This window comes from Lampetra fluviatilis, chromosome 66 (genome assembly GCF_964198595.1).
Source record: "Lampetra fluviatilis chromosome 66, kcLamFluv1.1, whole genome shotgun sequence".
Lineage (NCBI taxonomy): Eukaryota > Metazoa > Chordata > Hyperoartia > Petromyzontiformes > Petromyzontidae > Lampetra > Lampetra fluviatilis.
The window spans coordinates 515,356-542,956 of record NC_136340.1 but is presented as its reverse complement, the minus strand read 5'-3'; the positions used below and the strand labels follow the sequence as shown (position 1 = coordinate 542,956).

Genomic DNA, 27,601 nt, shown 5'->3' with positions numbered 1-27,601 from the left:
TGGAGTACTCCTATTAGTCCCGATAGGTGCGTTATGCGTGTGTAGTGGTGATAACTACTCGCTGTTCGCAAGCTGTGAGAGAGCAGGTAGTAAACAAGGTTTTCCCGCTCAAACGAACGGTTAGGGTCAAATGGGGTGAGGTAGGATCCAAACGCCAGATTGGGAAGGACCAATCGGAGGGGTCCACGAGGTGGCCGGGGATTGGTCAACCCGGCCACGAACAGGTATAAAAGCCGGAGCGCTGAGAGCTCTTGGTTAGTTCTGCTACACGAAGACCCAAGTCGGCTGAAGACAGCTAGGACCCTGGACCAAGCCTTCCAGCCCTTGTCAGGGCTGAGGCTCAGTGTAACCAGTGGTCAGGGGAGATAGGTCCTGGATAGGACCCTGGCTCCCAGCCTTCCCGCCCTTGTGAGGGCAAAGGTCTTGAGCGACCAGAGGTCGGGGACCCGCCGGGCCAGCGGCGGGTCAGTGTGCCTCCCCTAGGTCCCAGCCGGAGGACGCTAGGCTAGCGGGGAGATCAGATAGCTGGCAAGTCCGGAGGCTGTAGCTCCTTAGAATTGGAGCGAAGTGTGAGTGTGAGCTGTGCAGGGTCGGAGGCTGTACCTCCTCAGGTTAACGGGTAAGGGGACCGTATACCCCTTGTGTGTTAGGGACTGTGCAATTAAGACAATAAACTGTGTGGGCCATAAAGAAGTTATTAGTCCGTCCTTTACAACACTACACGTGGGTGGGCGTATTGTTTCCTTGCTCAACTCTTTGCGTTAAGCAGACGCCGAGGTGGGGCGTTTCTTGTACCAAAAATGCCTTGGTTCCTTGCTGAGCGATGAGTCGTGTGTGTGTGTGTGTGTCATATACACAGCGTTCCCTCTTGGCGGCAGCAGCAGGCCTCTGCTGCTGGATGAGCTGAGTCGACACGACGCTGGTCTTTGAAGGTGCCCTGTTGCGCTCGCAGCTCGTCCGCAGGTCGACGGTGCCGACACTCTTGCTAGGTTGTGCTGGTTGAACGCTCTCTCCTGCTCCGTGCTCTCTGGCAATGCACGATTGTGCTCGCAGCTCGTCCGCTGCTGCTGGTCCTCTGCGATGCTCGCTTGGTCGATGTTTGGCGCTTTGCGCCCTTTCTCCAGGTTGATGCTTGTCGTTGCTCGTCACTCTTTCTCTCTCTTTCTCTCTTCTTGATCGTGCTGCTGCCAGCTTCACACGGACACCCGCTGGTGCCTCTCCCGCCCTTATTTCAGGGCTGCGCTAGCTCAGGCTCTTTCTACTGCTCCGTTCTCTCTTCTGTGGCAGGCAGCTGCCAGCTTCGCGCTTGCAACATCTTACCATTGCTCAACCTCCGTGCTCTCCGTCCTTCCTCCAAGAGGGCTCCTGCTGTGAGCTGCTCGTCGCTGGCTGGAGAGTGAGTACTCTCAAAACTTGTCAATTGTAGTCGCACACCTCTTATACAACTCTGATAGCTTAGTACAATGCAACGTATCACAATCCTTGACTCTGCAAGCGACTCAAAACATCAGGATAAATGTAGAATAAAACTTTCAGCGATACTTTGTCGGTCAATGCCGAACCCAGCACCTAGCAACGCCTCGCCAGCGAGTGCTGCTACGAGGCAGTGATAGGTGAGGTTTTCGCTCGTCCCTCTCCCTCCGACTCTCACAGCGTCCGTGCGACGCCGGGAGTACAGCTACGAGGTACGTGGTAGAACGCTTGAGTGACTGGGTTCGTAGGCAGAGTCAGGTTAATCTCTTCTCGCAAAATATTCCCCCTCCAGGCAGTGTGTATTGGCGCCATTAATAAACTTTAGTTCAGAATATCGGTGTAGTGTGATTTCTGTGTGCGTGGATAGAACCTCGGCGTGGTGTCTGCGATGTGTATGTGGTGCGTCTGCGCGGGGGGGATCGGGGTGCGTGAGAGAGCGAGCGCGCGGGCTGCAGTGTCGGCGCGGGGTTGGTGATTTGAGCGTGTGTGAGGCGCCCATGTATTACAACATATATGGCCGCCATTGGTTGCGCGTGTGTGGAAAACGCAAACCGGCAGCGTCGCGTGAGTGGGGCGGGTGCGATACACAAGCTTGCTGGCGCTCACGCGTGTTTACACAGCGTGTCTACACGGCGCGTCTACACAGCGCGTCTACACAGTAAAAAATGCATTAACGGTGAGGCGCGCACCCATAGTTCTACCGCCGCCGCTCCTTTTCCTTGAGCATTTACACGGCAGATTAAGGCTTAACCACTTGGGGGAGGGGGGGGGCGTGTGCATATTAATAGTCCTTTAGCATTAGCTTTTGTGTGCAAGCGGATTAGGGTTTAACCCCGTGGAGATGCACGCGCATATTCATACTGCCGGTTTGATTAGCGCCAGCCTTTGTGAGGGCAATACGCGCCTGCAGGGGCGCGCGTGTGCACGCATCCGCGTTCGTGTTTGTGTGGTGGGGTACGTGTGCGTGGGGGACCCCGGGCGGTGGTGAGCCAGCCGAGTAGCGATGTCCCTCAGAGAGGGCGCTGGCGCGGGGGGCCGATCACTCGATCGGCGGGGGCGCGGAGAGAGGCGGCCAAAGGAGGAGGGGGGAGTGGAGGGGGTGGACGTCGCGCCCGCCCGCTCACGGGGAGCGGGGAGGTGGACGTCGACCCCCAGTCTCTCTCTTAGCGGGTTCACAATGGCCGTGTCTCTCTCTGAGCGCGTTCACAATGGCCGTGTCTCTCCCTCAGTGGGCTTACAATGGCCGTGTCTCTCTCTTAGCGGGTTCACAATGGCCGTGTCTCTCTCTTAGTGGGCTCACATTGGTCGTGTCTCTCTCATTGGGTTCACAATGACCGTGTCTTTCTCTTAATGGGTTCACAATGGCCGTGTCTCTCCCTCAGTGGGCTTACAATGGCCGTGTCTCTCTCTTAGCGGGTTCACAATGGCCGTGTCTCTCAGCGGGTTCACATTGGCTGTGTCTCTCTCTCATTGGGTTCACATTGGCCGTGTCTCTCTCTCATTGGGTTCACATTGGCCGTGTCTCTCTCTCATTGGGTTCACATTGGCTGTGTCTCTCTCTCATTGGGTTCACAATGGCCGTGTCTCTCTCTTAGCTGGTTCACAATGGCCGTGTCTCTCTCTCATTGGGTTCACAATGGCCCGTGTCTCTCTCTCATTGGGTTCACATTGGCCGTGTCTCTCTCTTAATGGGTTCACAATGGCCGTGTCTCTCCCTCAGTGGGCTTACAATGGCTGTGTCTCTCTCTAAATTCACAATGGCCGTCCCTCTGTGAGTGGGTTCACAATGTCCGCGTCTCTCTCTCTTAGCGGGTTCACAATGGCCGTGTGTCTCTTAGCGGGTTCACAATGGTCGTATCTTTATCTCAGTGGGTTCACAATGGCCGTTTCTCTCTCTGTCGGTTCATAATGGCCGTCTCTCTCTTGAAGGGTTCACAATGGTCATATCTCTTTCAGTGGGTTCACATTGGCCGTGTCTCTCTCTGTGGGTTCACATTGGCCGTGGCTCTGTAAGTCGATTCACAATGGTCGCATCTCTTTCTACGGCTTCACAATGGCCGTTTCTCTCTGTCGGTCCATAATGGCCCTATCTGTCAGGGGGCTCACAATGGCCGTGTCTTTATGTCAGTGGGTTCACAATGGCCGTGTCTCTGTCAATGGGTTCACAATGGCCGTGTCTCTCTCTTAATGGGTTCACAATGGCCGTGTCTCTCAGTGGCTTCACAATGGCAATGTATCTCTGCGGGTTAATATTGGCCGCATGGTGTGGTGTGTATTTACTACAGCACTGGAGAGACGAAGACGGCCGGGTGTGGTGATCCTGGCCACAGCCAACCAACCGTCTTATAGGCGCCACTAAGCCCCCCACAAAACACGCGGAGACGTTGGGTGTCAAACATAATCTTTTTAACTCTGATTTACTGTACATCATAGTCAATCCAGCAGTGGAGTGGCACCACGTCGCACGTGTTACAGGCGTGTGCGCACACGCGTACCCGTGCGTGTGCATGGGTACACATCTTCGTGTATCCTCCCCCTCCCCCCCAGCTTCACGTGTACACACAGCCGCATGTACACAGTCACATGTATACATGCCTGCGTGTACACACACCGATATCCATGTATCCTCATTTCCACGTCTACACAGCCACGTGTACACACTCAGCCGCGTGTACACACGTGCTCGTGCCCAATGTGTACACACATTCTTGCGTCCTCGTGTACACACGACTGCACACATTCTCCCATCTGCCATGTCCACGTGTACACACGGGTATCTGTATCCCCAGGTACATACACACACGTGTACACACATCCGTATCCGTGTACATACACACACATGTACACACATACCCGTGTACACACGCAAACGTGTACACACACGGGTACGACACCTCGATACAAAAGCAACACAAGGGGCGACACTGTCTCATTCTATACACCACCACCACCACAACTACCACAGCCACAACCTCCGCCACCACCACCAGTCACAACCAACACGACTGCTGCCATCACCACCGCAACCATCACAACTGCTATCGTCACCACTACAACCGCCACCACCACCATCACAACCAACACAACTGCAACCACCACAACTGCCAGCCCAATCACAACCAGCTCCACAACAACCAACACAACCACCACCATCACAACCGCCGCCACCACCACCACCCCAACCACCACAGCCACAACCGCTGCCACCACCGCAGTGAAACAATTCAGTGTCGCAAAATATAAATAGCGTGCTAGTGAGAGTGGGTGAGTGAATGTCAGTGAGTGTGTGTGAGTGACAGTAAAAATGTGTGTGCGAGTGTGTGTGTGGGTGAATGTGTGAGTAAATGAGTGAATGTGAATGAATGTGTAAGTGTGAATGAGTGATTGTGAGTGCGAGTGAGTGTGAATAAGTGTTCGTGAGAGTGTGAGTGTGTGTGAATGAGTGTTCGTGAGAGTGTGAGTGTGTGTGAATGAGTGTTCGTGAGAGTGTGAGTGTGTGTGAATGAGTGTTCGTGAGAGTGTGAGTGTGCTCACACACGGAATATTCCACGGTCCCCATGGAGACGCCCTCATCTCCAATGCCCGTTACCCACAATGCCCAGATTCCGACGAGGCCTCCTGCGGTCTGGCGTGTGGCCTGAGCTACCTCCTCCTCCTCCACCACCACATCCACCTCCTCCTCCTCGTCCTTCACACCCCCCTTCTCCACCACCATCTCCACCTCCTCCTCCATGTCCTCCTCCACATCTCTTCCTCCTACATGTCCTCCTCCTCCACGTCCTCCTCCTCCTCCCCCACATCCTCCTCCTCGTGCTACACAGCCCACCCTAGCTGTTGGCCTCCTCACGCGGAGCTGTCCGCCAAGGCCCACGGGCGAGCTGGTGGGGGCCCCGGTCAGCTGGAACACTGCTACACTTCCCTCGTGGGGACCGGTGGGGCCCATGAACCCCCATGCGGTCTGGCCTGCCCCTGGCGAGGTCCATCAGAGTTCACCGCGGCCCCCTGGCGCGAGCCTTGGGCCGGGCCCCATCGCAGACCCCCCGGTGAGGTCCATCAAAGTTCACCGCGGCTCCCCGGTGCGAGCCCCGGGGCGGGCCCTATCACGGGGCCCGTCGCGGGCCCCGGGCCTTCGACCGTCAGCAGCCAGAGGGCAGCGTCTCCACGGAGGAACCCAGCAGCTCCATGAGGTCTGGCGTGAGCTGCACCAGCCGCACCGCGGCACCGTCCCCCCCCGCCTCGTCACCCCCCACCGCACCCCCCCTGCCATCCTCCTCCGCTGCTCCACCCCCACCGTCCCCCGCCGGCGCAGGCCCCAGCTGGGAAGCGGCCGCCTGCGCCCGCAGCAGTCGGCGTGGGGCACTGGCCAGGAGCGCGCCGGGCAGCGCGGCACGGAACGCGGCCAGAGAGAGGCGAACCCGCGACAGAACCTCGCTCAGCAGCAGCCAGTTCCTGGGCCTGGGGTGCACGGGGGGGTGGGAGACGCGGTAGGGGGGGGGGGGGGGCATAGGGGGAGGCATAGGGGGGAGATGGGGGGTTGGAGAGACATGGGGAGAGCAGGGGGGGAAGACAGGGGGGAGGGGGGGGAAGACAGGGGGGAGGGGGGGGGATGAGGAAATGCCAGGGAGAGACACGAGGTAGACTTAGCTGAATTCAGGACAGTGGTGTGAGCAGGGCTACGATTGGTGGTACTGTGGTGGCGGTGGGGAGAGCGATCTCTGGACATGGTGTGCCGGTAGCTGAGGTTGTGTGGTCTGTGTGGCTGTGGGGTGACAGGAGACGAGGAATGGTGGTGGTGGTGGTGGTACCGAAGATAAACATCAGTGAAGGGATGCAGGCAAGGCCAATAAGACAGATGCCTTCTATGACCACCTGTCCCAGGTGCTAGCTGAAGTGGCCTCCTTGGGATAGTAATCCTGTTGGGTGACTTGTATGCCGGAGTGGGTCATGATTTCTGTGCAGCCTGTGGCCTTGTAATACCCAACCACACTTTTTCCGGCGTCCGGGCATTCACGCAACATCATGGATGCACACCAGGTCCAAGAAAGAAGATCTTCTGGACTATATACTGACAGACTAGAGAATGTGGGCCCACGTCCTTAACACCAGGACCTACCCTGGAGCTGATTTGCTCACTGACCGTCGGCTTGTCATCTGCAGGATGCACCTGCCATTCGTCCACTGCTGTGGTGGGTGTCCATTTAGCATCCCATTCAAACCCACAGTGGCCTGGTCTCAGCTCACTACTGATAACAGTTGCAAGCGGCTTTATTTACCTGGTCAAGGCCTATGATACCATGAATAGGCCTGGGCTCTGGGTTGTCTTTCATGCTTTCGGAGTCCCTGACTCTCTGCTCACAATCATTAAGGACCTTCAAGATGGTGGGCAGGCCCAGGTAAAGCTACGTGGCCACGAGTCAGAGCTATTCCCTGTTCACCTTGCGGTGCGACAGGGATGTCCTCTGGCTCCCACAATATACAACATCATCTTTGCCCACGTAGTTGAGAATCTTTCCATGGCTGTATCGGTGGAATGTTCATCTGGTACAGATGCAATGGGAGGTTCATCAATTTCCGGGAGCGGTCGAGGGATGGCTCCCTATTGGTCAACCATATTACATATGCTGATGATCTTGTGAGAGGAAGATCTTGACGTGGTGTGCTGGTAGCTGAGGTTGTGTGATTGTGAGGATGTGGTTGTGATGTTGTGGTTGTGTGGTTGTGATTGTGTGGTTGTGTTACTGTATGGTTGTGTGTGTGTGTGGTTGTGTGGTAGTTGTGGCTGACCCCTGTGAGAGGGAGATCTGGACGTGGTGTGCCGGGAGTTGGGGCTCCGATGAGAACTCAAAGAGCACTCCGCCCTCGTCGCCGCCTCCGTCCCCGGGGCCCACAGGGGCCCCTCCCCCACCTGCCCCCGGACCCGGAGGGGCGGCCAAAACCGCATAGCCGCATTGCTCCTCACCCTCTTCTGCACAGCACACACAAACATAGTACACACACAGTGTACACACACAGTACACACATAGTACACAAACATAGTAGACACACAAATACCAATACTCGCCATTCACCACCAGGTGACGTTGACATCACCACGGTGCCTGTGCCAGGCCAGGTGCATTTTGAGGCCACGTTAAGTGTGGAAGCCTCGCTAACAGGAGGTTATGGGACAGACCCAGGTGCCATGGGTTGGCTGACTGAGATGACTGGTAGATGCACCACCTGTACCCCCTACTGTGCTGACTTGCTGCATTTTAGCTGCCTGGTGCTCCGCTTGTTGTTGTGAGCATCGCTCCCTTGTCCTCTGTTGTTGTTGGAGGGCGACTGCCTCCAACTGCCCAGTAGCGTCCTTTACGAGCCTCCTCCATAGAGGCCGATCTTAGCAAAACTGGTAACAGTCGTCAGAAAATACACTCAGCTCCACATCATCCTATACCGCATCAGTCTATCTCTTCTACAGCCCATGTCATGCCCGTTTATCCCACTCTATCCAGCTGAAGAAAAGCTGTTTTGGGCATTTGGTGGCGGGGCATGCGGGCTACATGACCCAGCCAATGCAGCCTTGCCTGCCAGAAGAAGTCACCGGTGGGACTTTGTCCAGATCTTTCAATGATTTGTGAGCCCCTCACACAATCAAGCCTGGTTAAACCAATGACAGATCGTACGCAGGCCAGCTTGAATGTTTCTAATCAGCGAAGATGTTCCATTAGGGGGTCCACGTTTCGCAAGCATAGAAAAGGGAGGGCATGACTGTGGCCGAGCAGACCAGAAGCTACGTTTGGAGCGACAGACCAGGTAGCTTCCACAGAGCGTTACGCAGCTGATGAAAAGATATTGCCGCTCAATTAATTCGGAGTGGGACCTCTCTGCTGTCAAACCAGAGCTGGTCATAAGCACACTGCCCAGGTAAGGAAAACTCTCCACTCTCTCCACAACTGCCCCATCACCAATGGGGAGTTGAGGGGGTGGAGTGTTTGATGGCACAAAATACCCCGGCAGGTACTTAGTTTTGGTGGGGCTGATTGTAAGGCTCCACCTCTTAGTGGCACACTCCAGTTTCAGCAGCAGCGCCTCCGACTCCTCCTCTTGAGTGAGCAGGAATCACCAGACCATCACTATACATAACATGGTTGACCAAAAGGGAGCCATCCCTTGTCCGCAACCAGGCATCTATCAGCCTCCCATTGTATCTGTACCAGATGGGGATGCTTCCGGTATAGCCATGAAAGGCTTCTTGAACTACGTGGTGAAAAAATATGTAAAATAATGTGGGAGCCAGAGGACATCCCAAGGTGAACAGGAAATGGCTCCAACTCCCAGCCCCGTAGCTTTACCCAGGCCTGCCCACCATCATGAAGGCCCTTAATAATTGTGAGCTGAGAGTCAGGGACTCCGAAAGTACAAACAACTCAGAGCCCAGGCCTATTGATGGTATCATAGGCCTTGACCAGATCAATAAAGCAGAGATGTCAGTCCTGTTGGAATTTCCTACACCTCTGCTGTAGTAGACCAACAGAAAATATGGCATCTGTGCAGGACCTTCCTGACCTGAAAACCACTTTGGGGCTGCGCACGCATCTCCTCAGTGTGCCTAACATGTCGATGTTGAATAATAATTGCCAGGACCTTTCCCGGCACACTGAAAAGGGAGCACCACCAGGACATCCTTCAAATCCTGAGGAACCCATCCTGTGGTCCAGACAGTTGTGATGTCATGTAGGGCAGTCAGCACACAGACGCCACCCTCGCTCAGCATTTCGCTTGGGAGATCATCTCTGCCTGGCGCTTTTCCTGGTCTCCAGATCTCACCTCGTACTTCCTCCACAGATGGCACCTCAGCCAACCACTCACAAGGGGTGGCTACTTTTGCCAATAGGGTTGTCCCCATGATGTTGTCTGAACTGAGAGAATTCCCCTCCCCCAAGACCTCATAGAAATACTCTGAAAACCTACAGACCAGTTCCTGGAGGTCAGAGATCATGTCACGATTCTTTCCCTTGAGGATGGTGATAGGTGAGGTAATGCAAGTTACTTTTTTGATTGAATTAAAGAGTAATTTGTTATTCCGGGATACTGAGGCAGATTCCATCTCCTCAGCAACCCGTGCCCACCACTCATCCTTGCAGCACCGCACGGCTCTCCGAATCTCCGAGCAAAGGCTGTGGTAAGCCTCCTCAATCTCTGATGTGGGATGCTATAGACAACGGGAGTGGGTCTGTCATTTTCTCTCAACCAGCCGGAACGCCTCCTTCATAAGCCAGGGTCTCTGGCGAGGTCTGGACTGCATACCCAATGCAGCCATTGCACCTGCATGAGCCACAGTCCTGAACCTCACCCATTTCCCCTTAACATCAGGAGGGGAGGACGATGTCAACCCCGGCTGCAAGTGATGTTTAAATATCTGCTTGCAACTATCCTCAGCTAGCTGAGACTAGGCCACTGTGAGTTTGAATGGGGTCCTATATGGACACCCACCACTAGAGTGGAAGAATGGCAGACGTTTCGATGTAAAGCTTTCGTGACTGCAGGGATTCATCTTCTTGGTTCTTTCGGTAAAGTCACGTAGAAGGGAAGTAATAAAATAATAAAAATAAAACATAATAAAATAATTATTCTTTTATTACTTCCCTTCTACGTGACTTTACCGAAAGAACCAAGAAAATGGCAGACGTGTCTTACAGATGACAAGATGATGGTCAGTGGGCAGATCAGCTCCATTGTAGATTCTGGTGTCAAGGACATGGGCCCAAATCCACTGGTCCGTCACTATATAGTCCAGCAAATGTTTTTGCCTGGACCTGGCGTGCATCCATGATGTTGTGTGGCTGCAGCGATGCTGGAACGGTGTGTTGGTAATTACAAGCCCACGCGCTGCACAAAAGTCTAGCAGCCTCTTACTGTTGCTATTGAGCTGACCCACTCTCTGACACTCACTCACTCTCTTGACACTCACTACCTGACACTCACCGAAGATTTCGCTGCCGTGGAAGTCCCAGCAGATTCCAGGGTCGTCCGGGCTTCTACCCCGCAGATCCAGCAGGTACTCTGTGTGGGGCGACACTCACCCTCCTCACCACTACCCCTCACCACACACTCACCATAGCCACCACACTCACCATTAACCACCACTCTCACACCACAAACTCACCACACACTAACCCGAACCACCACGGTCACTGTTATCCACTACTCACACACCACACACCCTCCTCACCACTACTCACACACCACACACTCACCACCCTCCTCACCACTACTCACCACCAAGGGCTGTTCGCGAGTAGCGGCAACTTTTAAGGCTGGCACTGTGGCACATGAGGGGGTGGGTGGCCAACACCACGCCCGGCCACCTTTGTCACCCTAGTAGAAATGTTTACACACTGCACCGGGTACTCATTTGAGGCCGAGGTGACCTAGGGGAGGCCCAGTACCGGTTCATATAACTGTCACTGGTGTTGGCCGTGAGCGGGAATCAAACTCGGGTAGCCAGATTGGTAGCACAATGCAGCGGTAATTGCTGCGCCACCACTTCCACGCCTATTCGGGATGTATAATAGATACCTCCTCACGGTGCATCCTGGTAACTTCTGGAGGGTTATTCCCCAGAAGGCCAAATCTATTAACCACTCTTAAACCAACCGCGTCTACCCAAGAAAGGCGTGGACAAAAACAGTTGGCACTCTCAGTCCTCTCAATTAATATTGATACTCACAGCCAAAAGCTGACATTAAGGCAGTTATATTAGAGGAGCAGGACATTGCATGCTTACAGGAGACACGCAAAGGTCCTAATAACCCCCGCCCAACCATTGAGGGGAAAGCACTCGTTGCTGAAATAAGACTAAGGCAGTATTGCAAGTCCTGACCTGAAAATTGAGAAAGTGCATACCCCAACACAAGCAAGAACAACATCGAAACCATCACACTTAGCCTCAAAAACATCACAGTAACATCATCGCATGAACAACCGTCAAGTACTTTAGGGTGGAAGATTTTACTGGATGGCTGTATAAGCAGGTATAGCCTAGTGATCGGGGACTTGAACTCCCATCAGACAGCTTAGGGATATGATGCCAAAACAATGCCGGCACCCCGAGTGGAACAATGGGCAGAGTCCAGTAACCTGACGCTGGCACATGACGCCAAACAACCTCCCAAGTCAGTCAACAGCGGCCGCTCCCGCTGGAGAAGAGGATCCAACTCATGAATGTGCTCATGTGCCAGAAAGCAGTGCGAGCAATGGCGGAGCCAGGATTTTCAGGTAGGGGGGGCAATACCTCCAGCCATGAAAAATGATAGAGGAGTTGTTAGGAAGTAAGGACTTGTCCCTTGCTTTTTGTTCGACGCGTGTGCGGCGATGGCGCAGCCATCGATCGAGGGTCGAATTCGAACCGTGTGTGATCGGCATCGCGCTCGCTGAAGGTGAATGCCTCCAGGGAAGTCGTGTCCTGTATACGCAACTGCGCACAATTCTGTGAGTCACTTATAACCGCTTTGCCGTTACTTATTGCCAATTATGGACTCAGACTATTGTCCTATCATCTCATGGAGTCCCTGGCACGTAATAATATGCTACACAGTGGCAGTGTGGCAGTGGGGTCGCAAAATGCCAATTTATTACTAAACCCCAATGATAGATCAAAATTATGGATTTCGATCGGATCACTGCGGGGGCCACGTGCCACCCCCCCCCACCCCCCCCCCCCCCCCCACTGGCTCCGCCAGTGAATACTATAACCCATGCCTAACACCCAACACTGCCCTATAAGCATCAAACTAGGGTCACCAATAACAGTGCAAAACACCCCATTTCACAGACGATTCAACCTGAAAAAAGCCAATTGAAAAGCCTTCACAGAGGCAGTGGAGAAATCCATCAGGGACATCACTCCCACCCATGAGAACTACAATGATTTCACGAGGGCTGCCACACAAGATACATCCCAGGCATGTCAAGCACAACATCTGAGCTGTACGCTCTCGATGAGAAAGAATACCATCTCGACCCCTCATCAGAATCCACTATTACGTTTGGAGAAAACCTAATAGACAACATAGAACTAGAGCGACACAATGCATGGAGAGATATGATCGTGGACACTAATCTGACACATAACAGCAAGAATGCCTGGGCGACCATAAGAAAACTAGTAGGAGGTGACAATATTCCACCTCCAGCTGTCTCAAACGTTACTGCTAAACCAGGTTGCGCAACAACTGCTCAACAATGGGAAGCAGTTGCAAAGAAGAGACACTGGAGAACACCATCGCTCTATTATACCGCCCGACAACCAACCACCCAATGACTAAACCCGCCCATTTACTACGGAGGATCTGACAGCCGGCATAGGCCTACTTAAACAAGGGAAGGCAGCAGGGGTAGACGACATACTAGTTAAGATGATACAACATCGAAGACTCGCTGCAAAGTAATGGCTCCTTCACCTATTCAACGCATGTATGACGAGTAAACAGATACCATCAGCATGGAGGAAGGCAAGAGTTGTAGCTCTACCCAAACCAGGGAAAAAACTTTCATCACCAAAAAGATATAGACCGATCTCCCTCCTTAGCATAATTTACAAACTCTTAGAACATCTTATCCTCCAACAAATTTCATCCCTGGTAGATCTCAAACTCATACGAGACCAAGCGGGGCTTCAGACCTGGCCGAACTGGTGCAAGCTAACTACTAAACCTCACACAGTACGTCGAAGATGGCTACCAACAGAAAATGATCACCGGCGCAGCATTTGTTGATCTATCTGCAGCATGTGACACTTTTCAACACCACATTTTGATCCACAAACTACACCTCATGACTGGCGACCGAGACCTTTGCCAGACTATTCGAAGCCTCCTAGAGAATAGATGCTTCTACGTGGAACTAAACGGGCATTCTCAAAGCAATGACTTGCCACCACGAGGCGGCAGTGTGCTCGCCCCACTTTTATTCAATATCGAGACCAATGATCAGCGACTTCCTGAATATCAGCGGTTCATCTCAGCTGACGACCTCTATCACCACAGGGCAGAGACATTTCGAGAACACAGAGAAGATCCTGGAGAGGGCAATGGACGAGATGTCAAGATGCTACCTAAATAAGTAAAAACCAAATCTGTGCCTTCCACCTGAAAAACTGGGGTGCAGAGCGACATCTAATTGCCACCGGGAGAAACCAGAACACCAGAGTCATCCAGTGTACCTCGGGGTAACACTGGATCGTATACTCAGCTATAAAAAGCACACTTCAAATATCAAAGCCAAGGTCAACACACAAATCAACGGAGGATGTGTACCGGATTAATTGCACTTGTGGAAAATTCTATGTTGGGCAGACAGGACGAATGATCAGCACGAGACTAAAAGAACACCGAAGGAATATTAAATACTCCCAAATACAACTGTCGGCAGTGGCAGAACACGCGTGCCAACAAGGACACTCAATTGATTTTAATAATGTTGAAGTTCTGTGTGAAACTAGTTACTACTGGACAAAACTAATTAGAGAATCTATCGAAATTGAGAGAAATATAAATAATTGGCTCTATTCGAATAGCTACAGGCTTAGTGCTGCTTGGAAGCGAATCATCAAATAATACTTTGTGTAAAGGCATGCCTATACAGGTCACCATATGTCAATGGCGATTACCTTCACACAGAAAATTACAAGTACTGCTGTTTTATTGCGCTCAAATGACAGGAGGTACAACAACAATGTGCATGCATGCATAATGCATGTTAATTTCCAACTGGCAATGAATACCCATTGTAATGTATATGTAATCAATAATCCCACCTTCACACGTGAAGGACTCACAAGTGATGTCATCACATCCATCCCTTTATTTAGGGAACGAAACAGGAGAATTTCTCCACAAACCTTGCTGCCGCCTAATGACGCTAGTTGTAATTACTGGCCCAACGTCATACTCGGATGGCAAATGTTGTGGATTTGCTCTCCAACACACCGGTGTGCTGTACTAGTGTAGTGGCATAGCGCTGGCTACTGGCGAAAAAGGGTAACTGTGGTGTACGGCAGTACTGACGTCAGCAGGCCACGTTAGACACGAGAGGGGGACATCTAAAGGGGAAAGGTCACAGAGCGGGCCCATCGGGAAGCCTCGAGAACCCGCTGGTAGGTTCCAGAAAGGGGGTGTGGCCTGGTGGGGAGGGGGCGTGGCCTGGTGGAGAGGGGGCGTAGCTATGTGTAGAGGGGCGTGGCCTGGTGGAGAGGGGGCGTGGCCTGGGGAGAGGGGCGTGGCCAGGGTGAGAGGGGGCGTGGTCTGGTGGAGAGGGGGCGTGGCCTGGGAGAGAGGGGGGCGTGTCCTGGGGGAGAGGGGGCGTGGCCTGGGGGAGAGGGGGCGTGGCCTGGACGGAGCGAGGCCGCGCTGGCCAGGGTGGAGAGGGGTCCCCGTGGGGGACCTCGGGGCTGTTGCTGGAAGTGGGATCCCGTCGTGCTGCTCAAGTCCATCGTCGTCCCCATCCCCTCGTCGTCGTCTCCGTCTTCATGGTCACGGGGCGCTGCCCGTCAGACAGCCGCCTACCAACTGTTCTAACCGAGTGGTGCCGCCGACAATAGACGGACTTAATAATAATAATCGTGTGCACCCACGTAGGGTGTTGTGTGTTATCCCAAGTGCCTCCAAGTCTTACTTTCTCCGAGTTCGTCACTACACTAGTAACGAATAGCTGTTTACGTGACAAACCTTACTAATTGGCTGTGTCGGGTGGTGGTGGGTTTAACCACACATTTATATTTATGGGATCTGACCCAGAGAACCTATATTATCGATGATATTGGTCGCAAAAGCCTACGTGTTAAACACACAAAACAACATTCTGCGAAAACTCCAAATTAAAAGTGTGGAGCACATCCATCCACTCGACACACCACTGCCTTTGCACGTTGTTTCTCTGTGGCTGAATATGCGTGCTCTACCCGGGGGACACTCAACCCACAGTAAACATGCCCTAAATGACACGTGCAGAATTGTAACAATGCCTGAGAGTCACCCCTGTTCCCTGCCTACATTGCACCATCTGGCATCGCGCCCCCTAACATCAAGAGGAGGGTAGCACGTGACCACGGCCATCAAGTCATAGAGTGGGACATCCGTCAGCCGCTGTCATCGTGAAACAGCTTCTTGTGCCCCACTGACCACATTAACGGATTCCGCTAGAACTTCCCTCTGGCAAAAAGAATGGGAAACATCGAGTGACAACACTGCTCAATGCAGCCGGCGAGGCATCACCCCCAGTGAAGAGCTCGCATCCGGCTCCAATTCCAAATGGCTCACATGGCGGAGCCTAAACAGACTTAGAGTGGGTTTCGGCAGATGTGTGTGTGTGGTGAGTGTGTGGTGAACGGTGAGGGTGTTTGCTGAGAATGTGTACTTAGTGTGGCAAGTAAGTGTGTGCTGAGTGTGTGCTGAGTGTGTGTGCCGAGTATGGTGAATGTGTGTGGTGAGTGTGTGGTAAGCGTGGAGAGTGCGTGGTGAGTGTGTGGTGAGTGTGTGCTGATTATGTGTGCGTAGTGGGTGAGTGTGTAGTAAGTGAGTGTGTGGTGAGAGTGGTGAGTGTGTGGTGAGTGTGGTGAGTGAGTGTGGCAAGTGAGTGTGTGGTAAGCGTGGAGAGTGTGGTGAGTGTGGTGAGTGTGTGCTGATTGTGTGTGCGTAGTGTGGTGAGTGTGTGTGTAGTGAGTGAGTGTGTGGCGAGTGTGGTGAGTGTGTGGTGAGCACGGTGCCCTACTCACCACGTAGGAATGCCCCCATGCTGACGCTGTGCACCATGGTGCTAAGGGCGCGCCCTGAGTACGGCTGCAGGGCCGGGTCTGCGCCACATGCCAGCAGCAGGCGGAGCAGCTCCAGACGGTCGCTCTCCACCGCGTCGTGGATCGGCCTGGGGGGGCGGGGGGGGGGGGTGTGGGGGCGGGGGGGGGTACGGGGATCGCGTCAAACCTCCACCCCCTCCACCTCCACCCCCTCCTCAACCTCCCTCTCCACTGACCCCCTCCTCTCCATCCTCCTACCACTCCTCAACTTACTCCTCATCCTCCTCCACCCCCACTTCAACCTTCCCACCCCCTCCACCACCCCCTTCCCCCTCTCAATCAACTCCCCGTGCATCCCCCCACATCTCCCCATGTACGTGTCCCCGTGTCTCTGTGTCCCCGTGTCCCCGTGTCTCTGTGTCTCTGTGTCTCCATGTATCTGTGTCCCCGTGTCTCTGTGTCCCCGTGTCTCTGTGTCTCCATGTCCATGTCCCGGTGTCCCGGTGTGCACATGTGTCTGTGTTCTTCGTGTCCCCTCTCCCCGTGTCTCTGTGTCCCCATGTCCCCTGATGCCCCCCCCCCCCCTCCATGCCCCCCCCCTCTGTGCCCTCCCCTCCTCGTGCCCCCCCCCATGCCCTCACCGCGTGCCCCCCCCCCCCCATGCCCTCACCGCGTGCCATCCTGAGCGCTGCAGTTGACGTCCGCCCCGTGAGCCAGCAGCGCGCGGGCGATGGCCATGTGGCCTCTGGCGCAGGCCTCGTGCAGAGCGCAGTAGCCGGCGTTGTCACGGTGATTCACGTCGCAAACCCCCGCGTCCACGCAGTACAGCACCACATCCTGGTAGGGGGGAAGGGGGCATGGGGGGGGGGCATGGGGGGGACACGGAGGAGGGGACACGGGGGGTGGTGGTTGTGGTGGTTGTAGTTGTGGATGTAGTTGTGGTCGTTGCAGTTGTGGTGGCTGTAGTAGTGGCTGCAGTAGTAGTTGACTCTGTAACAGTAGTGGTAGTGGCTTCAGTAGTAGTAGTCGCTGCTGCAGTAGTGTTAGTAGTAGTGTCTGTAGCAGTAGTGTTAGTAGCTGTAGCAGTAGTGGTAGTGTCTGTAGCAGTAGTGGTGGTAGTCGTAGTCGTCATTGCGGCTGTAGTAGTAGTGGCTGCAGTAGCAGCATTAGTGTCTGTAACAGTAGTTGTGTCTGTAGCTGTAGTTGTGTCTGTAGCTGTGGTAGTAGTGGTGGTGGTAGTAGTGGCAGTAGTGGTAGCTGTAGTCGTAGTCGTCATTGCGGCTGTAGTCACTCACGCGGTATCCTAGCCGCGCGGCCCTCTGCAGCAGCGTCTCCCCGGCGTTCTTGTTCACAATGAGGCGCCTCGCTTCAGGGGGGGGGCGTGCCCCCGCCCCCCCCCGCCCCCCCCTCCGCCCCCTGCAACCTCGGGCACCCACTCTGCCAGGCGGCTCCGCAAGGCCCCCCGGTCGCCCGCCGCCGCCACCGCCGCCTGCAAGCCCCCACACCCCCAGCCAGCAGCGGAGGTGACGCGGTGGCCTCCCCGCCCCCCAGTAGCAGCTGTCTCTGTGTGGTGTAGCCTAGGGGCTCCCCTCGTGGCAGCTGTCTCTGTGTGGTATATCCTAGGGGTAACCCCTCGTGGCAAGTGTCGCTGCGCGTTAGTCTGCTGCCAGTAGGGGGCGATGATTGCTGTCGCTGTGCGGTCTAGCCTTGGGGAACCCCCAGTGGCAGCTGTCCCTGAACGGTCAGTCCTGCTACAAGGCGTGGGTGTTTTCATAACCCAAATTGTTTATATAATGCGATCGAGCCAACGGAATCTACCACTCGTGGGAGTGGGAATAGGCGGCGGTTGCAAGGGCCGTTAAGCGAGTCACTGAACACCCTTCACATCACTATGAGACATCTCCTTTACCAGTGGCAAAATATAGTAGTAGGTTTTTACCCTTTCAACTGGTACAAAAACTGACACCTTTATACAAGGCATCATGTTTGCAATAACCACAACACAAGCAGTCAAAATGCAAACAAAAATAAACAACTCTGATGATGATAATGATATGCACTGTCCTTGAAGTTGATTGGTCCACACCCGAGACAGCTTTTCTTAGAGCCTAGTCTCCATTGGTGTTGGACCAGATGACGCCAAAAGGCGTACAACTCAAAGACAGCGCACTATCAGAGCATTGAGAGCTCGGGGTAAGCATTTACACTATGAGACCTCTTTTACCAGTGGCAAAATATAGTAATAGGTTTTTACCCTTTCAACTGGTACAAAAACAACAGTTGTTTCTTTTTGTTTGCATTTTGACTGCTTGTGTTGTGGTTATTGCAAACATGATGCCTTGTATAAAGGTGTCAGTTTTTGTACCGGTTGAAAGGGTAAAAACATATTACTACCCTTCACATCGTTTTCTCTCTTCACCCTCCGCCATGGCTACGTTTTTCTGTCGCTTGGCGATTAACATTTTAACATGCACTTTTCACAAATGCGCCTTTAATGATTTATTTTACTTAACAAAATTAAACACAGTACAGTAGACTGGATTATCCACATGCGGTTTATCCGATTTGCATATTAACCACGCACCTGAGATTTTGACATACATTAAAAACTGGTGGATTTTCCCTGAAGCCCAAATTAATAATCTGAAAAGAGTTATAGAGCGTTATTCTTGGAAATGTATCCTAAAAGTCACGTGCTTAAACTGAAGAAATATGTTGCTCCGGTTAATCAAAAACCCACGTGATTGCCTCTACAGCACAGTAGTTGCAATATCTTTCCAACGGTGGGGTGGAGTTTGATTGATGTTGATTGGCGTGGCTCTGCTGTCAACCAGGAAAGTGTTATCATCACTCAGCACGCGCATCATGGAACGGCCGACCTTTGCGTTTTTCGTTCTATGTCGAGAGAGTAACAATCAAAATTGTCAGTTGTCTCATTTTTTGTGATTTATCCGATCATTCATTTTGCTAGTTTTAATTTACAAAAACTGTTCAATGGCAGAGAAACGGGAGCGTGTTGTTTTAACTTTAAATCAGAAACTGTATATTATATGTAAATTGAAAGACAATTTATACCAATACGAGTGGTTTTTGGCTGAGATCCGCGGAAAATGTATATTTTTGGATTATCCGTGATTTTGAATTATCTGCGACAATCCTCCCCGTCATTAGCGTGGATAATAGAGTTTACCGTAGTTATAAAAGAACACGTAAAATTCAACAATATGACATTCTCATGGAAAATGTCAGTAATGTCGGTGTTTTTAGAAACAGACCACCCCTTAACACCTTCATTCTCATTGAATCAATGGTTATATTGAACAATATTTTGCCATCACGCGGTGTTCCTCACTTCCTCAGGAACGTAACTACCAATGCGTTATAGGAGAAACTGACTGTATGTTACTCTGCTGCCAGTAGTTGATCAAACCCCATTTGGGTTCCTCCAGATACAGGACACCACTGTGATTGGCCATCTGGAATGTCCGTAAAGCTCATGTGGAGGAGAGGCTGTCGTTCCTCTGTCAGGAGCTGGACCGGTACCGCCTCGACCTCTGTGTGGAATACAGGAGGTACGGTGGACCAGTTCTGGCTCCAGTCACCATTAGGGGTGGACACTCCTCCTTTGGGGGCAGGAGACGGCCAAACAACAGGTAGTGGCACTTCTTTTGAAACAAAACAATGAAGGGGGTGTGGGAGCAAGGCCGTGATGTGTGGGAAGTTGTAAGTCCCAGAATCCCGTGGGGCTCGCCTCCCCATCAACGGGAGGCCATGAATTGTGGTGCTGGAAAACGCCCCCACCAAAGATGAACATCGGTAGAGGGATGCAGGCAAGGCCGATAAGTCACATGCCTTCTATGAGCTGCTGTCACAGGTGCTGGCTAAAGTGGCCCCTCAGGATAAAGTCATGCTTTTTAACACGCTTTTATTTAACTCACTTTGCCTGTTGTATCCTCAAAAAAGAAATCTTGTAACTCAATTTTTACACACTTCCCAATGTGCTACGACTGCAAACTTGAAATAGCTATGTCATACTGATGACAACACTATATTCTATCATAAAAAATACAAAACATATCTTTTTAAACATTTTACATGCTTTTATTTAACTTACCGTGTGTGTTGTCGTATCAAAAAATATTGTAACTCAATTTAAACCGTATTCCCAATGTCGTATCGGCTGCAAACTTGGTATAGGTATGTCATACTGATGACAATACGATATTCTATCATTAAAATGTAAAAATAGATATTTTTAAACGATCTTTTTAACGGCTCTAATTGTCTACGCTCAACTGATGTTGGCTGTAAATCACCACGGTCCCTTACGTCACGGCAAGCCTCGGGGAGCCACGCCCAGGGACAGGGGATGTGGAAGGAGGGGAGGGGCGATGGGGGCAGGGGGCAGGGCAGCTCGGACAGTACATTTCATTAAAGCGTGTTTTTAAAAAAAGTATTTTTAAATATTTCATGAGTGACTTTCATGCCTGAGTTGGTCATAACGCTGGCACCTTGGCTGGAGTGACTGGAAGGCATGGGCCAGATCAGCTCAATAACAACGGAGAAGGCTGCGAGAGATGTGCAGCCCATGGGCTTGTAATCACCAACACAATGTTCCAGCATCAGCACATCCACACAACATCATGGATGCAGGTCCAAGCAATAACATCTGCTGGACTATATAGTGACAGAACAGCAGATGCGGGCCCTTGTCCTTGACACCAGGACCTACTCTAGGGCTGATCTGCCCACTGATCATCAGCTTGTCACCTGTAAGACACACCTGCCATTCTTCCACTGTTGTGGAGGGTGTTCATCTAGGACCCCACTGAAACCCAGCGACATGGTCTCAGCTCGCTGAATGAAAACCTTCGATACTTCACGTGGCCTCAACGTGCACCTAGCCTGGCACAAGCGACGTGATGATGTCACCGTCGCTTACCGTATTTTCATGCATGTAACCCGCGGTGTCCACCACTTTTTACAAACAAAACAAGACCCTGCGGGGTATATGGAGGTGTGGGCTATCCCAAAAATATTTTACAAGTGTGACATGTCATAACATGGTAGGACTATCCACTATGCAACACTTACCTTTGACTAAAGCACTGCTGAATAAACTACTCGCACTAAAATTGCACGTGTTGTCACGTTTTAAATGGATTGTTTGTACAATGAAACGACAATGTTTGAAGTGGGCGCACTTTGTTTACCGTAACACTTTCAGTGGCTCTATGGGGGTGTGAAAGTTTCAGCTGAGGCTATGGATTGCACAATGGGAAGGGCATTAACAAGCGTCTACCAGACGCGGAATCATAATTGCCGAGTCCCTTAGGCCGCTGCTATTGGCTGAGCACTAAACAGTCGCGACCATGAGCTTTGTTTCAAACTTCCAATGGCTTTGTTGCCAGGAGGCAACGGCGTTACCGTAGTGCCGCTATTGTCTGCGCAGTGCGCAATCTACCAGTGCTAAAACTGTACAGGGGTAACTACCGGTCCAGTAGCTGTAACATGATGAGGTCGAATGCTGGTAAGCCTAACAATACGCTTACTTACTCATCTACCAGTTATGTGTTACTTATTTATTGGATATTTACTTTTGTTACTTATTTACTGTTTTAAGTTCACTCGTTTCCGTTTAGTTTGTTTTCTTTGTGCACGTTATGATTTTAATGTTAACAATTGATAGTGGAATGGTTTACAAATGTAAAATTTGTATTAATATGATGGAATCAAGCTGCGGTAACGACGTTAAAGATATGAATGCATGCGGGGTATATGGAGGTGTGGGCTATCTGAAATTAGTTTTACACAAAATGCTTTTTTTGCGGGGAATATGCATATGCGGGTTATATGCAGGAAAATACGGTAGTAGCAACGGTGGTTGTTGTTACCTAAAATGGAGGGAACAGAGGCCTACCCAGGAAGGGACGGGGCCTAAAGAGGAAGGGGTGGGGCTTAAAGAGGAAGGGGCGGTACAAAAGCACACAGGCGAAGCAGGCAGCAACACAAACATGATGCTGCAAACGGAGCGATGGCTCCTCCCCCCCCCAACCCCCCCTTAGCACACAAGAGATGGAAGCGAGAGTCGGGACTGTGGTCGACGGTCCCTCATACAGGGCCCTCATACAAGGACCCTCCCGTCAAACGTCCTCGTTTTTATCAACATTCCAACTCCGCCAATGGTCAACCATCGACCGAATCCGGACAGGAAATGGCCGATGCTGCATGCCACCCGATGTACAGATGGGCACCATCAACGATTCGGCGGCCTGCGAAACCATCGTTCCACTGTGCCTCTGAACAGAGCATTGTAGTGGATAACAACACCTAAAAAATACATCTTTAACCCACTGCTATTAATCCGTATGAAAGAAGAAGAAAAAGCACGGAGGGACCGGCGTTGCCCCACCTGCGTCATCTCCATGTCGGCATCCCCCACCGTCTCCTCCTGCGCTCCTCCTCCTACACCTCCTCCTCCCACTCCAACTCCACTCAGGTGCTTGCTCTTGTACTTGCGCTTGCCGGGCAGCTTGTCCCTCTCTCCCCCTCCGGGGGGGCCCTCCAGCGGGACCCCCACCCGCCGGCGCTTGGCGGGGGGCGCGGCCCCCCACTCATCGTGCCGCAGCTCCCCACCCAGGAGCAGCGGGCGACGCTTGTGCGGCTTCCGGCCTCGCCGGGCGCCCTGCTGCTGAAGATGATGGCGCTGCTGCTGATGGCGCTGCTGCTGCTGCTGATGGCGCTGCTGTTGGTGACGCTGCTGCTGCTGCTGATGGTGCTGCTGCTGCTGTTTCCGCAGCTGTGTTGGCTGTGTGCCGTGCACTAGCGTCAGCTGTGAGGCCTGCTGCTGCTGTTGCTGCGGATTACGCTGCTGCTGTTGATGGGGATGATGATGTTGTTGCTGCTGTTGTTGCTGCTGCTGTTGCTGCTGCTGTTGTTGCTGCTGCTGTTGCTGCTTCCGCATTGGCTGTGGAGGCTGTGAGGACTGATGTTGTTGCTGCTGCTGTTTCCGCGTTGGCTGTGCAATGTGATGTAGGACAGGCTGTGAGGTCTGCTGTTGCTGCTGTTGTTGCTGCTGCTGTTGCTGTTTCCGCGTTGGCTGTGTGGTGTGATGTAGGGCAGGCTGTGAGGGCTGCTGCTGCTGCTGCTGCTGTTTCCATGCCGGTTGTGTGGCGTGGGGAAGAACCGATTGCTGCTGATGCTGCTGCTGATGCTGCTGATGCTGCTGCTGATGCTGCTGCTGCTGATGCTGCTGCTGCTGATGCTGCTGCTGCTGATGCTGCTGCAGCTGATGCTGCTGCAGCTGATGCTGCTGCTGCTTTTTTCGCATAGGCTGTGTGGTATGGGGTAGAGCAGGCTGTGAGGCTTGCTGTTGATGCTGCTGTTGATGCTGCTGTTGCTTCTGATGCTTTTGCTGATGAAGATGCTGTTGTTGATGGTGATGCTGCTGCTGCTGCGGCTTCTGATGCTGTTGCTGATGAAGATGCTGCTGCTGCTGTTTCCGTAAAGGCTGTGTCGGCTGTGTTGAATGGGTCATTGCTGTCTGTGAGGTCTGCTGCTGCTGATGCTGCTGCTGCTGCTGATGCTGCTGCTGCTGCTGATGCTGCTGCTGCTGCTGACACTGATGCCGATGCTGTTTCCATACTGGCTGTGTGAAGGCGACAGCTGGTTGTGAGGCCAACTGCTGCTGCTGATGGTGCTGACACTGACTTAGCTGCTGCTGATGCTGACACTGAGGCGGCTGATGGTGCTGTTGGTGCTGCTGACACTGATGCTGCTGTTTACGCTGGGCCACCTGCTGCGGATGCTGCTGCTGATGATGATGCTGCTGCTGCTGCTGATGATGAAGACACTGATGCTGCTGTTTCGTCATCTGCGCTGGTTGTGTGGCATGAGGAACACCCTGCTGCTGATGCTGTTGCTGCTGATGATGATGATGCTGCTGCTGTTGCTGATGATGATGATGATGTTGCTGCTGCTGAAGATGATGATGCTGCTGCTGCTGCTGATGATGCTGCTGGATTGGCTGCCTGTGGTCTCTGCGAGGTGGCCGTCTTGCAGGCTGTGCCGCCTGTGCCCTGGGCTGCTGCTGCTGCTGCTTGGGCTGTCCCCTCGGCCGTCTGTCTCTCTGCTCGGGTGACTGTTCTGCCTGGGCACTGCCCGTCGGCTTGTGCGGCTTTTCTCTCCACTGACTGGCGAGCTGTTGTGGTGGTGGTTGTTGTGGTGGCGGTGGTTGTTGTGGTGGTGGTGGTGGCGGCTGTAGTGGTGGTGGCTGTAGCTGTGCGACAACCTGTCCTGTGCTGTGCACGGACCGCTCGAGCGACTTTGGCATGGAAGCCGGCTGTAGTGCCGGCTGTAGTGCCAGCTGTAGTGTCGGCTGTAGTGTTGGCTGTAGTGTCGGCTGTAGGGCCGGCTGTAGGGCTGGCTGGAGGGCCGGCTGTAGGGCCGGCTGTAGGACCGGCTGTAGGGCCATCTGTAGAGTTGGTTGTCGGGCTGGCTGTAGGGTCTGTTGTAGGGCCAGCTGTAGGGTCTGTTGTAGGTTCGGCTGTAGGGTCTGTTGTAGGGATGGCTGTAGTGCCGGCTGTAGGGCTGGTTGTAGGGTCGGTTGTAGGGCCGGCTGTAGTTTCTGCTGTAGAGCCTGCTGTAGGGTCGGTTGTAGTGGTGGCTGTAGGGCCGGCTGCAGGGCCAGATTTAGGGCCGGCTGTAGGGTCGGTTGTAGGGTCGGTTGTAGGACTGGCTGTAGTGGTGGCTGTAGGGTCGGTTGGAGGGTAGGTTGTAGGGTCGGTTGTAGAGCTGGCTGTAGTGGTGGCTGTAGGGTTGGTTGTAGGGTCGGTTGTAGAGATGGCTGTAGTGGTGCCTGTAGGGTCGGTTGAAGAGCTGGCTGTAGTGGTGGCTGTAGGGTCGGTTGTAGGGTCGGTTGTAGAGCTGGCTGTAGTGGTGGCTGTAGGGTTGGTTGTAGGGTCAGTTGTAGAGCTGGCTGTAGTGGTGGCTGTAGGGTCGGTTGTAGGGTCGGTTGTAGAGCTGGCTGTAGTGGTGGCTGTAGGGTCGGTTGTAGGACTGGCTGTAGCGGTGGCTGTAGGGTCGGTTGGAGAGTAGGTTGTAGGGTCGGTTGTAGGGCTGGCTGTAGTGGTGTCTTTGGGGGCGGCTGTAGGAAGCTCAGGGTCAGGGTGTTCGCTGGAAGTTGCCGAGTCCACAGTCCAACGCATGCCTGTACGTCTGGTTGTGTGTCGCTCCTTCTGTCGCCCGGCTGTGTGTCCAGCTGTGTGTCCAGCTGTCTCCCGGATAGCCTGTCTGGCTGCACGTCTGCCTGTCCCTCCAGCCGATTGTCCGACTGTCCACGGGGCTGTCTCTCGAACTGCCTGTCCTGCTGTTGCTTGTCCAGCCCTTTACCTGGCTGTCTTTCAGGCTGTCCCCCGGGCCGTCCGTCGGGCTGAAAGTCCAACTGCATCTTTGCCTGCCGGACCTGCAGCGCGTCCGGATGCGTGTCCAGTGACGTCTCCGCCCCTTTGTCCGCCTGCGTGTCCGGCTCCGTGTCCGACTGTGCGTCCACAGATGTGTGCAATGCCTCCAGGTGGATCTGCACACGGAGGCTGTTCATACACCCTGCGCACCCATCACACACAAGCACACAGAAAGACAACAGCGTGAGTGGGGGTCGTGGGTAGACACGTATCTGTGCGTATGTGTGTACACGTGTGTCTGTGTGTGCAGTAGTAGTGGGGAGCAATAGAGTAGCGTATTCTTGGGTCTTTCGATAAAGTCACGGAGATAGGTTCAAAGAAAATAACAAAAAATAACAAAAAAAACTACGACGTTTCGATCGCAACACAAGCGGTCGTCTTCAGGAAAAGGGGGGTTAGCTTCCAAGACAAACTGTTTAGAAAGGTTTGAAATGGGCGTAGCCCAAATGTCAGCAGCCAATGATAACGTGAGTGGGGGGCAGCCAACCTGACGGTTTTCGCCAATCAAAGGGCTTCCAGGTGAAAATCAGCTTGTTAAGGAGAGATTATCACATTAATGGGAGATCGCAGAGCCGCAACCAAGGGGTCGGGGCGCGAAGTGACTGTGAAAGCGCAAGTTTGAAATGGGAGTAAATCGCAACCAACATCGCAAGGTGGTAGGATGGGGGACATCACAGGCAATTATGACTTCAACTGGTTGATAACAGGACTGAATGCTGATGTACCAGCCCTGGTGAGACATCGCCTCATCAACACTCACTTCACTTGGAATGGAACATTCTACAAACAAATTATTGGTTCTTTCGGTAAAGTCAGGTAGAAGGGAAATAATAAAATAATATAAATATAAAACAATACAAATTCTCACGACGTTTCGACTGCAACACAAGTAATCATCATCAGGTGTGAAATCCACAGCAAGAAAATTTCACACCTGGTGATGATTGCTTGTGTTGCAGTCGAAACGTCGTGAGAATTTGTATTGTTTTATATTTATATTATTTCCCTTCTACGTGACTTTACCGAAAGAACCAAGAATATGGATCCCTGCAGTCACGAAAGCTTTAAATCAAAAATTCTACAAACAAGTTGAAGGTACCCCAATGGGGTTTCCCATATCTCCAGATGTAGCCAATGTTTTCATGAAAAGAAATTGAGACAGATGCCATCCAGGCATCCACCCTACGTCCGTCCTTGTGGCAGAGGTACGGAGATGACACGTTCGTCATCTGGCCAGATGGCCGACCAGCTCTGAACCAATTCCTCAACCACATCAATTCCGTACACCCAGCCATCAAATTCACCATGGAGGTGGAAAAGGATGACAAGTTACCATTTTTTTATGTTTTAATCGAAAAGAGACCAGATGGCTCAATGGGACCCTGTTTATAGGAAAGCCACCCATACGGATGCCTACCTAGAACCTGCCTCCTACCACCATCCATCCCAGAAGAATTCCCTCATCAAAACTCGACACCATAGAGCTCGATGCATTTCCGACCATCACCACCTAGCCAGTGAACTGGAACACGTACCCCAAGCCCTCAAGATGAATGGATATTCAGACTACACAATCCGTAAGGCTATCACCCCAACCGTTGCGAAAGAACCATCTGAGGACCCAATCAAAACCGTCACCTTGCCATACACAGCAGGAGTCACTAAAAAGATTTCCAAAATTATGAGCAAACACAAGATCCAGGTTTGATTTAACACAGTACATAAAATTCGTGATCCGATCCCATCTGTGAAGGATGTGATCCCTGACATGCAATACCCCGGCGTCTACAAACTAAGCCGTGTCTGCGGCAGTAGTTACATTGGGGAAACTAAGCGACGTGTCTCGGACCATGTTCGTGAACACGAGGCAGATCTGAAACACTGTAGGACCAATACC

General features: G+C 52.6%; 1 protein-coding gene across 1 annotated transcript in view; it reads right to left on the bottom strand.

Annotated features, from left to right (window-relative positions):
* Positions 1-5,609: 5,609 nt before the first annotated feature.
* Positions 5,610-27,601, bottom strand: part of LOC144952163 (uncharacterized) — a 48,555-nt gene continuing 26,563 nt past the window's right edge. Inside the window, 8 exon segments of the mRNA XM_078882566.1 lie at positions 5,610-5,928; positions 7,258-7,438; positions 10,438-10,515; positions 16,226-16,371; positions 16,914-17,080; positions 17,539-17,732; positions 22,656-22,746; positions 22,749-25,846. Of these exon segments, the coding sequence (XP_078738692.1) occupies positions 5,610-5,928; positions 7,258-7,438; positions 10,438-10,515; positions 16,226-16,371; positions 16,914-17,080; positions 17,539-17,732; positions 22,656-22,746; positions 22,749-25,846 (4,274 nt within the window).